Source organism: Sparus aurata, chromosome 19, assembly GCF_900880675.1.
Source record: "Sparus aurata chromosome 19, fSpaAur1.1, whole genome shotgun sequence".
NCBI lineage: Eukaryota > Metazoa > Chordata > Actinopteri > Spariformes > Sparidae > Sparus > Sparus aurata.
Genome location: NC_044205.1, coordinates 20,159,968 through 20,173,318, shown reverse-complemented (window position 1 = coordinate 20,173,318; position 13,351 = coordinate 20,159,968). Strand labels below are relative to the sequence as shown.

The 13,351-nt window shown below is 41.7% G+C and overlaps 1 protein-coding gene across 1 annotated transcript in view; it reads left to right on the top strand.

The window, feature by feature from the left end:
• The window catches only part of plxdc2b (plexin domain containing 2b), a 92,860-nt gene extending 80,100 nt beyond the window's left edge, over positions 1-12,760 (top strand). Inside the window, exons 12-14 of the mRNA XM_030398674.1 lie at positions 1,907-1,945; positions 6,970-7,136; positions 8,593-12,760. Coding sequence (XP_030254534.1) covers positions 1,907-1,945; positions 6,970-7,136; positions 8,593-8,712 — 326 coding nt within the window. The 3' untranslated portion in view covers positions 8,713-12,760. The remainder of the gene's footprint in view (positions 1-1,906; positions 1,946-6,969; positions 7,137-8,592) is intronic.
• Positions 12,761-13,351: the final 591 nt, after the last annotated feature.

The following is a 13,351-nucleotide window of genomic DNA, read 5'->3' as shown; positions in this document are numbered from 1 at the left end:
GTTTAAGTCTTATTCTTTTAGCTGCAGCCCCACTGTTATCAAACAGACTTGGGAGTGAAAATAAATATAAAAACACAATTCAAAACAGTATTTTCTTATCCTAAAAGTACAAGTACAAGGCTTTAGTGCCTCAGTCTGTCTCGGTTGTCAGATGATATCAGTATACAGAAGCACAATGACCTGGCTGTGACTTTGCCTGCAGCCAAAAGGAAATAAAATGAAATGAAGAAGACAGGAGGGGTCCTCCTGCACAGCACACAGCACACCTCTCACAATCCACGCACCGACTACCTCAAGATCTTTTTGAATGATGAGGCTATTTTCCTGCAAATTGATTGGTCAGCAGGTGGTGCCTGAAAACTCAGGGTTAGCCCTAAAATGACTCAAATGGTGTCATTGTCGTTACTTGATTCATAAGGCATCTTAAAACTAACTTTCTTCCTCAATTTAAGTATATGTCCATATGTCCACCACTATAATCAGAAGTGCTCTTAAGTTATACCTTATGTTTCCCAAAACAACTAATTCTTCAAAGTCAGTCCAGAAAATGTGATTTTAACAGACTAGATAACTTGAGATGGACTCTTTGTTATGTGAGAGTGCAGCGTCTGCAGTGTTTTTCCACTCTGCCTCAATCTCAGTGATGCTATTTCTACTCCATTGTTGAGTTTTTTTAAGGTCTTCTACATTCAAGCCTGGGCAATCCATTATTTAATTCTCACCAAAAAAAAAGGTTTTAACTTTCAATGGTCGACCTTTTCTCCATCTCTCTCCCATTAATCATCTTGTGGGGGTGGAGTTTAGACGGGCGCTCCGGCGCTGTTGGGAAGCTGGATGGGCTGCTGGGATGAAGGTGGATTCAGAGAGTTCGGGGAGGAGTGTGCAAACTGTCTAACTGTGAGGCAAAGCACGAAGAGTAACCCTACAGATCAAACCAGGGCAGTGTGGGAGGACTTACAGAAATATAAGATGTGTTTAACTTATGTGTGTGTGTGTGAGTGTTTCTGTGTGTGGAGGTCAAAGGTCACTCCGGGGTATTTGTTGTGCAGCCGACGCTGAGAAACCCCTCGCACTTTCTGACACGCACGGCGGCTCAGTTTCCAACACTCTCACCTGTCTGTTCAGCTGCAGGGGTCAAAGGTCACATCACAGAGCGGGCTGGGTGGCTCACAGTCGTGCTGGTGACCTGCAGCTGCACGAGAGAGTAAGAGAAAGGAAGACAGGCAGACTGGAGAAGAGAAATGTGTCTGTTTGGATGGGAAAATCCCTACATGGAAGGTTTAGATCTGCTCTCAAACTTCATAGGGGAATAACAATCAGCTGCCAGGTACAGCAAGCTAAAACAAATGTTTTGGCGCTCTGATGTGGGACTGACTCGGCCCTAAATTCTGTGCGGTCGCTTACAGTACAATATCTCATTTAATGATTCATTCAGACCACCAAAATGTGGCTGCAGCAGTCGCTCTTTGGAGGATCGGAAATAGAAAATCCTTTTTGAATTACGTCGTTCAAGTGAAATGTATCTGGTGCTGTATGTGCTGGAATTTGCATAATGTGAATCCTATGGTGTGTGTAAATGTCTGCCACCCTGTCAAGGAGAAGTGGGTCACGCCACATTTCCATATTTCACATGTGTAGTTAACCCCAGACAGCTTTTCTGTGCTGAATTATGCATGCTGGACCATTATATTCAAAGCTTTAATTTTTAATCTATTATATTACAATTTAAGTGTATTACGTTTCATGTTGAAAGGAGGATGATCCGCTAATGAAATAAGCTTCAAATCTCATTTGGGACCTTTTCGGGGAGGTATTTGTATTGTCAGAGCTTCAAAGACAAACTACAAAGAGAAATATTGATTATTGTGTCTGACGCTCGGATGTCTGTGTCTTTGTCTCCTCGCAGATGACACCAAGATCGCCCTGCACCTCAGAGACAACCAGGGTGAGTCCACATCTTCCTCTGCTCTGCCTTTAACGCGTGATTCTTTGTCTGCCTCCTGTTTTTTGTTTTGACGCATTGGTTCCAGATTGCTTTTTGTGGCTCAATCAGCTGATAAATCTCGTCCTGACTATAACGCTTTACTGTCCTCTGTGGGCTGCAGCCATCGATTAGTGTCTGGACCGGTGTTGGGGAGAGTAGAGGCCGCGTTCCCCAAAAGTTGCACTTTATATCACTTTATATTGGTCACAAAGGCAATGTACAGCAGAAGTTTGTGTGTTATATTTGTTTTTTAAGACATGACTCTAGAAGGAGGAGGTGAAAAAGAAAGTTACATGACAAACATTTTAGAAGTCATGTAGTACGAATACCCAACCAAGAACTACTATATATTTCATAAATTGTGTGAAGGAAAGAAGCGTAGTTTTTTTTTTTTGCATGGTTGTGTTTACAGAAATTAGGTATATAAGATGGTGATCTTCTCTCTATTTCTTTTGAATTTCTTTGGTCATTAATCACAAATCCAGGGAGGAAGACTTTTTCCATCAGTGTCTATATTTGCGAAAATGCATTCCATCTTCGGCTGCAGATTAATTTGATTGTTCATTAAAGTGGTAAATTCAAGCCGTTTGATATTGGACCTTGTTAAAGTTGGGGTACTTGTCTAAACAAATAGGTTACAGTGATCCTTTCCTATCCTCTCTAGTTCTAGCACCCTTGCTTTGAAGACACCCATCGTCAAACTCGGCCTCATCTACACATCTGCAGAGTTTCATGACTGTATCTTACATGGTTCTGACACTTTCATGCTGACAGACACCTGGAAAAATACTTAAACTGCTTCAGTTCCCGCATCAGGTGTCTCCAAGACCACATTTTGCACTAATGACACACACAGTCTCACAGTGAAGTGAAAACATTTCCAGCCAGCACTGTCACGGCTAATAATTAACAGCCACTACATTAACTTTTACCTGCATATTTTGCCTGAGCGGATTGAGCATTGAATCTGTTGATTTGCTTTATTGTTTGCAATAAAAATAGATTGAAATGTTTCCCCAGAATAAATTGTTAGAAACGTTATGAATGTTTGTTTGGTACGTTGAGAGATTTCAGTCCAATCACAACAAGCATTAGCCACTAATATGTGCAAAACTCTGAAAAGCCCTCCAACTCTAATCAGGTTCTTGAAAATAGCTCCTCAAATGTTTCATTTCCTGTTGACAGGAATTGGAAATCCACCGCCTCTGTCACACTTTCATTACACAAACGCTGCATGTCTCTCATCACCTGGACGCTCTTGTGCCGGCACCTGGCACTATGATGAAATCTCGCTTTTATGTTTTTTTCCGTGCATCTAACCTTTTTCTCACCACCTACCTGTTCATAATGTTGTTCAAGGTAAATATGAGTTTCTACTGTTCAAGTCAGAGCTGAGTTTATTGATTTCTGGACAGAAAGCTGTGAACATATTAAAATTAACCAGACATTATAGCACTCATATCAGCCGGTTACATCAGGGTGTCCTCTGACATTGACTGTGGTAGGAAACCTTGAGCCTGCAGCTACAGGAAGAGCTGAGATAAGGAACGACAGGAGCAAACCGCCCTCTCTAGGGAGATTTTACTCTACACCACCACTCCCTAGTGCCCATTGACAAACAGTCTGAATCATAGGCCTGCTCAGCTTGTATTGTTAGTTTCCTAAAAACCCATTAGCCAGGTGAGAGGACGGTTGTGTGCCACTAATGTTGAGCCAGGAAAAAAAAAAAGAAAAGCTTGGCTGGGTTTATGTTTCAAAAGCTCTGATGTATTTTATTGCTGTCTAAGAGCGCTGCTGTCCATTAGTCTTTACTCAGTCTCCTCAGGTTCGAGCAGTCATAAGGACAAAGCTAATGGAGAATGAATTCAGGGCAATTTGCTAAAGGCGTTTCCTGATGCATAAATATTACCAAACAAGTCCATAATTATGAACTGCAGAATATTCTCAGCCATGCTGGATCTGTGGGTGACATTGTCGGTTTGTCCAGATTGAAATATCTCAACAAGTAAAGCTAGAACTGTTAGTCAATTGATGGACAACAATTTTAGTAACTGATCAATCGTTTAAGTCAGCTATAAAGTAAAAATGCTAGAAACAATGTATAAAATGGATTCATGGCGCCAGTGTCAGGTAAAAGGCTAGCATGAAAACAGGAATAATCCAAAAGCAAAAGAAAACTAAACACATACGCAGCAAACGCAGGTAAAACACAAGAGAAGACAGAACTAGAGAACCAACAAGGAACCCAGACGACGCAGGACAGACAGGGTGAACTGAAAAATGGCAGGAAATGGACAAAGGCAGGAAATTGAAAGTGAAAACAAGATACATGAGGATGGATCTACAAAATGAAACAAATCATTATAACATTTTTTTTAAAAACCACGACATGTTTATGTCCAAATACTAATGACACTCCCCATCAGCCTCAGTCAGACTTTGTGTTGTTTGTCTGCTAGCATGTCGACTAGTGAATATAAGATTAGCATAGATTTTCTTGCTAGTAAGTGAAGTAAATCTACCAGCCACCTGCATATTTTAGCGGTATCTGGCTATTGGCTGGTGCTAATTTTGAGCCCATTGTAAAGAGATGTTTTTTAGCTGTCCCTCTCTATACATTATATTTTGTGGCCCATGTCTCCGCTGCCTTATTGGCTTAAATGTATCGCTCAGAACACTCTTCCAAGAGCCATGACCTCTCTCTGCTGCCCTCCCGCTGGTTATTTTGCCGCTAGGCTGTTGATTTTCTCATTGTGTCTACATCTCCGCTCAGCCTCATGCCCCCTGCTAACCTACCCACACTCCAGACTAACAGCCTGTCTCATGGTTTGGGCTTCCAGCTGACCCAGAGACGGCTATCAGACTCTGTAGCTCTGACAGATGAACACAGGGAAATGCCTGTCTGTGAAAACAAGAAAAACATCAAACACCCTCACATCACATTTGCAGAGGATTAAAGCACAATAGCGAGATTGTCACAATGTTATTTTCTCTGCCAATATAGTCCTGACTGACAGTCTGGGAGCTATCATGACAACAGTGTTCAGTCAGATTATGGACAATAGAGATAATCTCTTGTTTTGTTTTGTTTATTTAATGTGAAGCCATTACAGGAGATGTTTCAGCGCTCCAAAACATCCAAAATTTGTGTTACTTTTTTTTTTTCTCACTGAATATCCGCTTTAGGAGTGCGCGTAATGGCCACTCTGACTTACACAACTATTCACAGTAACTGCCCACACACATCAGACAGGTTTGATCACCAGCCGGTTATTCTGTGTGCTGGATATCAATGAGGCAGGGAGCCAGGGGGGCGGCTGGTTGGCTGACGAGCTCGGTAGTGGCTGTAGCTGCTAATTAAAGCCAGGGAGGAGCTCAGGGGAGAGGTCGTCAGGGGGAGGGCATAGAAGAAGAAATCTGTGGCTAGATCTGGGCTGAACCTGTTGTTATATGAGCAAGATGCCCTACGAGGGCAGAAAAACCTCACTGTTTGTTTCATGATCAGTTCATTAGCTCTCCCCTGCTACGATCAGTGTTGCTGCTGGGACGTGGAAAGACTAAAAACTGTTCTATTCTCATTCTATGTGCTCCTTTTAGTTGACAAATTGCAGGTGAAAAAATCTCTTGTTTTTTTTCCCTCCTGTTTGGAAATTGTGCCTATATAGATGAAAACAGATTCTCCCAACAGGGTGCAGGACGCTCTCATCATCTTCAAAAGAAATCTCAAAACACCTGCTGGGTCGAGGCTCCAATATGGATCTGAGAAAGTGCTTTAAAGACGTGTGATGTCTTCCAAGGCTCACTGAAGGACAGACTTATTATGTAGTCACTATACACAGTCTCTTCAGTTTGCAGTGCCTCCACGAGAGGCTACAATAGGACTCTTATCAGCATCTATAGGCACATTTCCTCCTCCTATCAGTTCCATATGCTGCTAACCTTGGCTTGGGATTAACTCTTACTGGCAGGAGAGAAGAAACTGCTCATGAATACCTAAACAAGACCACAGAACGATCAGAAGGATCCGGCCACAAAGACCAGGTTTAAACCTGAACCTTCAATCTGCATTTAAAGTGACGGAAATGTCTCCATGAGGGAAAAAAGCCTTGTAAAAATCTATAGAAAATGAATATGAACAACAGGAGGTGTTTAATGTTTAAACGAATTCAGTCTATAAATATGTACATTTTAAGGCATATTGATACAAGTAAGAAAACAGGGTATTGATGAATGATGAGTGACCCCTGCTGGTCAACAACAGAACTGCAGCAAAAAGAGAAAAATGTCATTTTGGTGCTTTTAGTATCTCTACATTTTAGACCCTTGTTGATTTGTTTGTTTATAGGACAGAGTGCAGAATGATTAACACTTGACATTTAACAACATCAATCTGAATGAGTTTGGCTTTGCTTAGTAGCTAATTTGCACCCGAGGGATAACTGACAATTAAAAAAAAAGCATTAGTAAACAGTAAAGTTGGAAATAAGGAGCACACAAAAAGACACTTTAGCGAAATGGATTTTTATTTGGTAGTTTCCCGAGCACAGCAACCAAGTGGGAAAATCCGAAAGAAATAGATTCTCCCACTCGGTTTTTCTTTTTCCATGTTGTTATGTCTCTATTGCTTTGTCTTACTGTATCATCGTTCGTGATACAAAAGATATGCATGAAATCAGCCTTGTTATGTTCGAAGGTGACGTGCAGTGACGCGGGAAAAAAGCTAATTCCCCTCAAATGGATTAAAAATACAGTAACAAGCCTGTTTTGAATTTGTAAAGAGAAGAAAGTACAGATATTTGTTCAAATACAGGGAGGAAAAGTCAAATGATGTCAGACTAGAGATGTTTCTTGTTTTTGTCTTAACTATATGTTTCTATATGTCTCCCATGGAACAGAGAGTCTTAATCTCAATGAGACTCTGCGGGTTAAATGATTAAAAACACATTATCTCTGTACTAAAGGCTATTTCTTGTGATATTTTTCAGTGATGCCTGCAGACAGCACAGTAGACCGGATGCCAGGTACACACCCTCTGCACATCGGCCTGATCCTCGGCATCCTCCTGGTAACGCTCATCATGGTCGCCGGCGTGCTGGTCACCGTGTACGTCTACCATCACCCCACCTCTGCCGCCAGCCTCTTCCTAATCGAGGTGAGTGGAGAGGCTGCCATTGGACATTTTGCCACGAGCAGCTTGATTAAAAGTGAAAGTTTTGTTCTCGACCTTGAAACGGTAACTAATCTTACCACATGGTCCATTTAATAGATGTTCTGGACATTATGCCATTGACAGCTAATGATTGACCTACTGTTTCTGAGGTCAAGAACTAATTTCATTCAATCTCCGACTTTAAAACTTTGAAGCTGACATGTACGAGATGTCCTTGAGGTGCTCGGAAAAATTAAAATTTAAACACCTACGGTTCTGAGAACACGGCAACATCGTCTGTTGAGGAATGAGGATAGGTTGTACGCTTGTTCTTCAGTAAAAAAGATCAACCCTCCAGCGTTTGTTATGTTGAATGAGGAATTATACAATCATATATTCCTAAATTTGCTCCTTTCTGGGAATTATAAATGCTCAATAATACGTTTGTTCTTTTGCTGGGAAAAGGATATTTACTGCTTCAGATACAGACAGTTATTGCTTGCAAGAACACAGTTGTTAAGACAGGAGTGTGTACAAAGAGACACATTTTTCTCAAACCCTCAGACAGCGTAATACGGAGAGAGGATACACAGACACACCAAATTCAGAGCTCGTGCTCATTTTATCCTTTAAATCCTGACTCATAAATATGCATGAGGACTTTCAGAGGGGAATGATGAAACCTGGTGCACACAGTCTTTCTTAATAAATGAGTGTGAACTCCCCCGAGGATGACTAGGTGCTGTTTGGAGAGTTGTGTTCAAACATCTTTTTAAAAAAACAAAAGTGCTTGTGTTCAAAGCTGTTCTCGTTGCCAGCACTGCAAGGTCATAATCACTCACAGGAACTCCCTAATGGGCTGTCGCTCACTTAAGTAAGGCTCCGTCGTGGCATATTGTGCACAACTTCCTTTTGAAATGTTTGTGAGTTTATGTTTTGGGCAACAAATCACGTAACAAGACCAAAACAAGTGTCGGTCACTCTATACAATACTCAATACTACAGGTTATGTAAAGTAAACTATATAGTGAATAGGGAGTGATTTGTGACACTGGTTCAATATAGTACACTGTAAAGTGAATAGGGAGTGATATCAGACAATAAAGGTTAGGCATAGTATGCTCTTTAGTGAATAGGGAGTAATTTCCGCCACAAGATACAGTACACTGTAGTACGATGAATAGGGAGTGATTTCCGGGCCTGTAGATAAAACATATTAGACTCCGTTGGGGAACGAGGGTGAATTTTGACAGCACACTATGCAGTAAATCGGGAGGTATTTCTGACTCTGGAGGTTAAATACAGAATGCTATGTAATGGATAGGGAGTTATGTCGGTCCCTGGCTCTCCTTCGGTCACAGACAAACATCAACCACAGCCCTAATCTTTACACGACACTGTGATCTCTGACCTTTATCCTAAACCCCGTCCTCACACGTGTCCTCTCCACCTCTTGCAGAGACGCCCGAGCAGGTGGCCCGCCATGAAGTTTCGCAGAGGCTCAGGTCACCCAGCCTACGCAGAGGTGGAGCCGGTGGGCCAGGAGAAGGAGGGCTTTATCGAGTCCGAGCAGTGCTGAGGGAGGAGGGGGCGCCTGCAACCTCCACAGCCCCCTCCTCCTCCTCCTCCTCCTCCTCCTCCTCCTCCTGCACCGGCCCTCCTCTCTCCTGCTCCGCAGGGACTTCTCACCAGGAGCCTCCGGGATCTGCCTATCGACGGAGGAGCTCAGTGTACACAATGACTCGTTACGACTGTGGAATCGGCCCATTGAGCGCTACATGAGACTGGATAAAGCAGCCAATGATGTGAGGAAGTGAGAAAGCCCTGAAGACTGATCCAGGACTTGAACCCATTGTTCAGCTCCTGTTGGCAAGGAACTAACCCACCGGGGACAGAGGGAGGGACAGCATTAATGTCACCGACTCAGTCAGCATTGGTTAAGTTTTGTACGGCTGCTGTCATGTTGCCATGGAGGGATTGTACAGCCTGACTGCCTGGACTTAGATACTGGTGTGTCTGAGGGGGTGAATTATACAATATATATTTTCAGAAACAATACAGAGTATGTGAACAGAGATTTCCACTTAATTGTCGGTGGGGTTAAACTGTATAGGCCTTTGTATATCCATCAGGTTTTTACTTTTTTTCCTTTTCCTTCTGGTACGTTGTTTTCACATTGGTTGGCACATTAATGTGTATAGACCGTGGGTATTGCTTTTCAATACCATAGCAGGCCTGATTGACTTTTCCACTGCCCGCTCTGCACAGACAGGCTGCATCTGTGCGATATGACGCGAGCTGAACTCCCATCACTGCGATCGATCGCAGCTCGGAGAAAAAAAAAGCTCTGAACTTTCCGCATTGGTGTTAAATTAGTTTGTGACTTTTGGCTGGTTTCATTTTCTGAAAATGAAGTGTAAGGTGTTTTTTTATTTTTTTTGTTCACTGGGATTATGTCAGTGGGTTTAATTTTCAGTGGGTGATGGGCACACTTCTCTTTCTTTTGATTGGTTCTTTGATTGATTCCATCATTGACACCTTTTTTTTTATTATTATTATTATTTTGATGTGCCATTTTGTCCCCGACTAGAGTTTGCACAATTTTCTTTCCATGCACATTTTATTTGCTCATTTGACATGTGGTACTAATGCAAAATGACAAGACAGGCGCTTGTGAGTGTGTATGCTGACTATATTTTTTAAAGTGTAAGTGATTCTGTGTGTGTGTATATGTGTGTGAATGCAAAAGAGAGCAGTTTACAGTGGTGACTGGATATCCACCTGCTTTATGGGTGCATATGTTTGAGCTGGCTCTGAACAGTTGATTCCTATTGATTTGAATCTGAGGTATCTGGATACAGTTTGTGTGAGAGAGCGAACACACTGGTATGGTTGGTTTTTCTTGATTTCTTTCTCTTTTTTTTTTACAGTGTGTTTTTCTTTTCCAGTATGTTGCCAGCATAACCATTGGCTTCTCTGTGTTTATTTTATGATTGGCTCATCTGTGTGAACACATTAATGTATATACCAAGGCCAAAACATTTGCAGATTCAGGTAACACATGGCAAACATTTGTAGTATAGCAGGATAGTACAGAAAAAAACTTTTTTATTTTTTGAGTGGCCTTTTTTTCTCTACTTTTTTACTTAAATGTGAATACTGTTCCAATCATTATTGTCACTGATTAGTACACACGGCTTCTAGCTGAACACATTCAAACACTCATTTCTACTGTTAGATGATTTTTTTCAAGACAAAATCATGTTTTCACACCAACGATTGTAGACTCATCTTAGAGACATTATCAATATCCTGGAATTCTACTGAAAAATAAAGCGTGCAATATGACACCCGTTCAGTTTGACACTGAAAATGCATCAAAATAACAATCATCTGGATTTTTTATTTTCGTTTCAAACCTTGTCTTCATCACATTGAGACCAAAGACTAATCAGCATCAGAGTGAGCTATATTTACCTCAACCTCCCCCACAGCCTCAGCTGCCATTACACCATCCAACATTAGGTGTAGCTGTAGTAGTTTACTGGTTAATACAAGACCATTAACAAGACAAAACTGCAATACAATTGATCGCTCTCCAAACCCCTCCCCCAACAGCAGTTGTCCAATCATAGCTGAGCAACCGTAACTAGGCACGGCATGCCTGTCAGGCTGTGGATTCGTCCACATGTTGCAGCACTGTAGATGAAGAATTGTTTCATTTTATTTGATCTTCCCGAAACGCAAATTTTAAGAGCAATGTTAGCATGTGTGCGAGCTTAATTCCTACCGTAGTTCCCATGGTCTTATATCAATATGGTCTATACTCTGTTATCACACATTAACCGTGCTACAGTGTTTAGGTCAAAACCCTTACCCTAACCCTGGGAACATAGAATCTTGGGAACACAGGAACCTTTTCATGTTACCATTATGTTTCCATGAATCTGGGAACATATGAACTCTGGATCATATAGAACCCTTTGTCATCATCCACGTGCCATTTAAATCTGAGGAACATAGGACTCTCTGTCATGTTCCCATTATGTGCCATATAAATCTGGGGAACATAGGGCCCTAGAACACAGAACCCTTTTACATGTTCCCATTATGTTTCATATACTCTAAATCTGGGGAACACAGGAACTGGGAACATAAACATGTAGAAGCCTTTGTCATGGTCCATTACGTTCCATATAAATCTAGGCAACAGGACTGTATGACAGAGTATCCTTTGTCATGTTCCCATAATGTGACATATAAATCTTGGGAAGATGGGACCCTAGAACATGACCCTATTGGTGCTAGCTAACAGATGAAAACAAGGAAGGGGCCTGTTAACTGTGTGGATAGGAAACAACATGGCAACTTGGGAAACAGGTGAAAAGTTGTATTTAAGTATTGTTAAGCCATGTGGTTAAAAGAGTCAGACCAGCATGAAGTGTTTTTAAACGACCTCCTAGCAGCACCGATGGTCACTTGTGTAATGAGATGACTAACTGGCTCTACCTTGTACAGCTTTAGCCTTTAATCGTTTAGCATTACATCAAGATTCATGTTTCAAAACAAAAAGCCAGACAGAGATTGCATTTTCAACCAATTCATGAAGCTAATGTTAGCTTAACTAACTAGCATGCTACAGCTGTTAAAGTCTGCCAGTTCCAGCCGTCATTTTGATAAAAATCAACTACATATTGTTTGAAAAACTACTATGAATTTTTATGTCAAATCTGCCAAATTATCATTTATAAAGTGAGCGTTAGAGTTCAGAACGTAGCTAACAATTGACATAGCAACGGTTACTGAGGTGGTGCGGCTCAGCTAACGGACGATGTAGCCATCCCATCCTCTAAAAATCTCATTATTCATGACACCACCCACTCACCCAAAGAGTAATGCACAAATACCAAATTAAGGACTCACCGGCTGTTATAAACCTTCACACTCACACACAGCTACACTGAGTTGCGATGAGGTCTCACTGGTGTCGACCACAGAGTACAAACGTCTGCTTTTTATGACTCCTCCTTTTCCACAACAGGAGAGAGGCGGAGGGGTTGGGTTTAACAGGCTTTTTCATGCATACAGATTTTTGATTTGATTTTTATTTTTTCAATTTTGCTAGATTGATCCCTGTGGAGAGAAAATGCTATTTGCAAGTCGCAAGTGCTTGTAACATCTGCTCGTCGTACACTGCCGCCTGAAACTGCAAGTGTTTTTTTTTTATTTTTACAACCACTGTCACAGTGCAGACAGAATGAAAAACAAGGTGGCTGACTTGATTTTAGAAAAACACTCTCGCAGCAAAGTCTTCACTTGCGTCACTGGACCCGACTAATCACTTTCACTCCCGCTTTTTCTTTAACGATGATATTCTAGACGACGAAAAAGCAGCGTAGTGGTGTTTTTTGAGATAGCTGTGTGCTACTGTTTTAATCTCTGACTGGATTGAATGATGTTAATTACAACAAGCAACAGAACAAAAAACCGGTGACCTTGTTTTTATCTTATCATGACTCCATAGCACACCATGAGACTCACAGTATCATAGCTGTCTGTAATTTCTGTAACTGCTGTTGTTTTGATTACATTTGAAATAATAAACAATGTTGTTAAGATACAAAAAACCTCCTCCGAATGTTTCCTTTTTCACTCCTGCCGCTGCTCGTGTTGCGTTTAAGCGTACATTGGCTATATTTCTAAGAAAGAGTGAATTTAATCAGCGTACATTCAAAAGCACAAATACGGACAAACTGGGGCGGCTGGAGAACTGAAGCACTTTTGCATTATACCAGGTTAAATGCCACCGTAATTATTTTAAACATGCGTGCCAGAGAATTTCAATGGGGCAGATTAATTTGGAGGAGAGCCAACGTTTGACTGACAGAGGGCCGAGCACTTCCTGTCAGCGCTCTTTTCTCCGAGTCAATCACTTCACTGTGAGATTTCTGCATACAAAAAGGCATCATTTTCCACGTTACACCATCCCCACCGGCCCTGAAGGAGAGCATGACAGTGAAAAATGCTGCCTGGTTTATGTGAAAAATCCTCGGATCAGGCAGATAGTGGAACAGCCTCCCCTGCAGATTGAGGAGATAAGAGCCCCACAGCAGCAGCACAGAGAGAAAAGCTGAGCAAACAAGACGGCAGAGGGGAGCTCAGCGAGCTGGGAGGTATGAGGAAGGAGGGAAATATTACTGACGGAGCCAGTTTTCTTT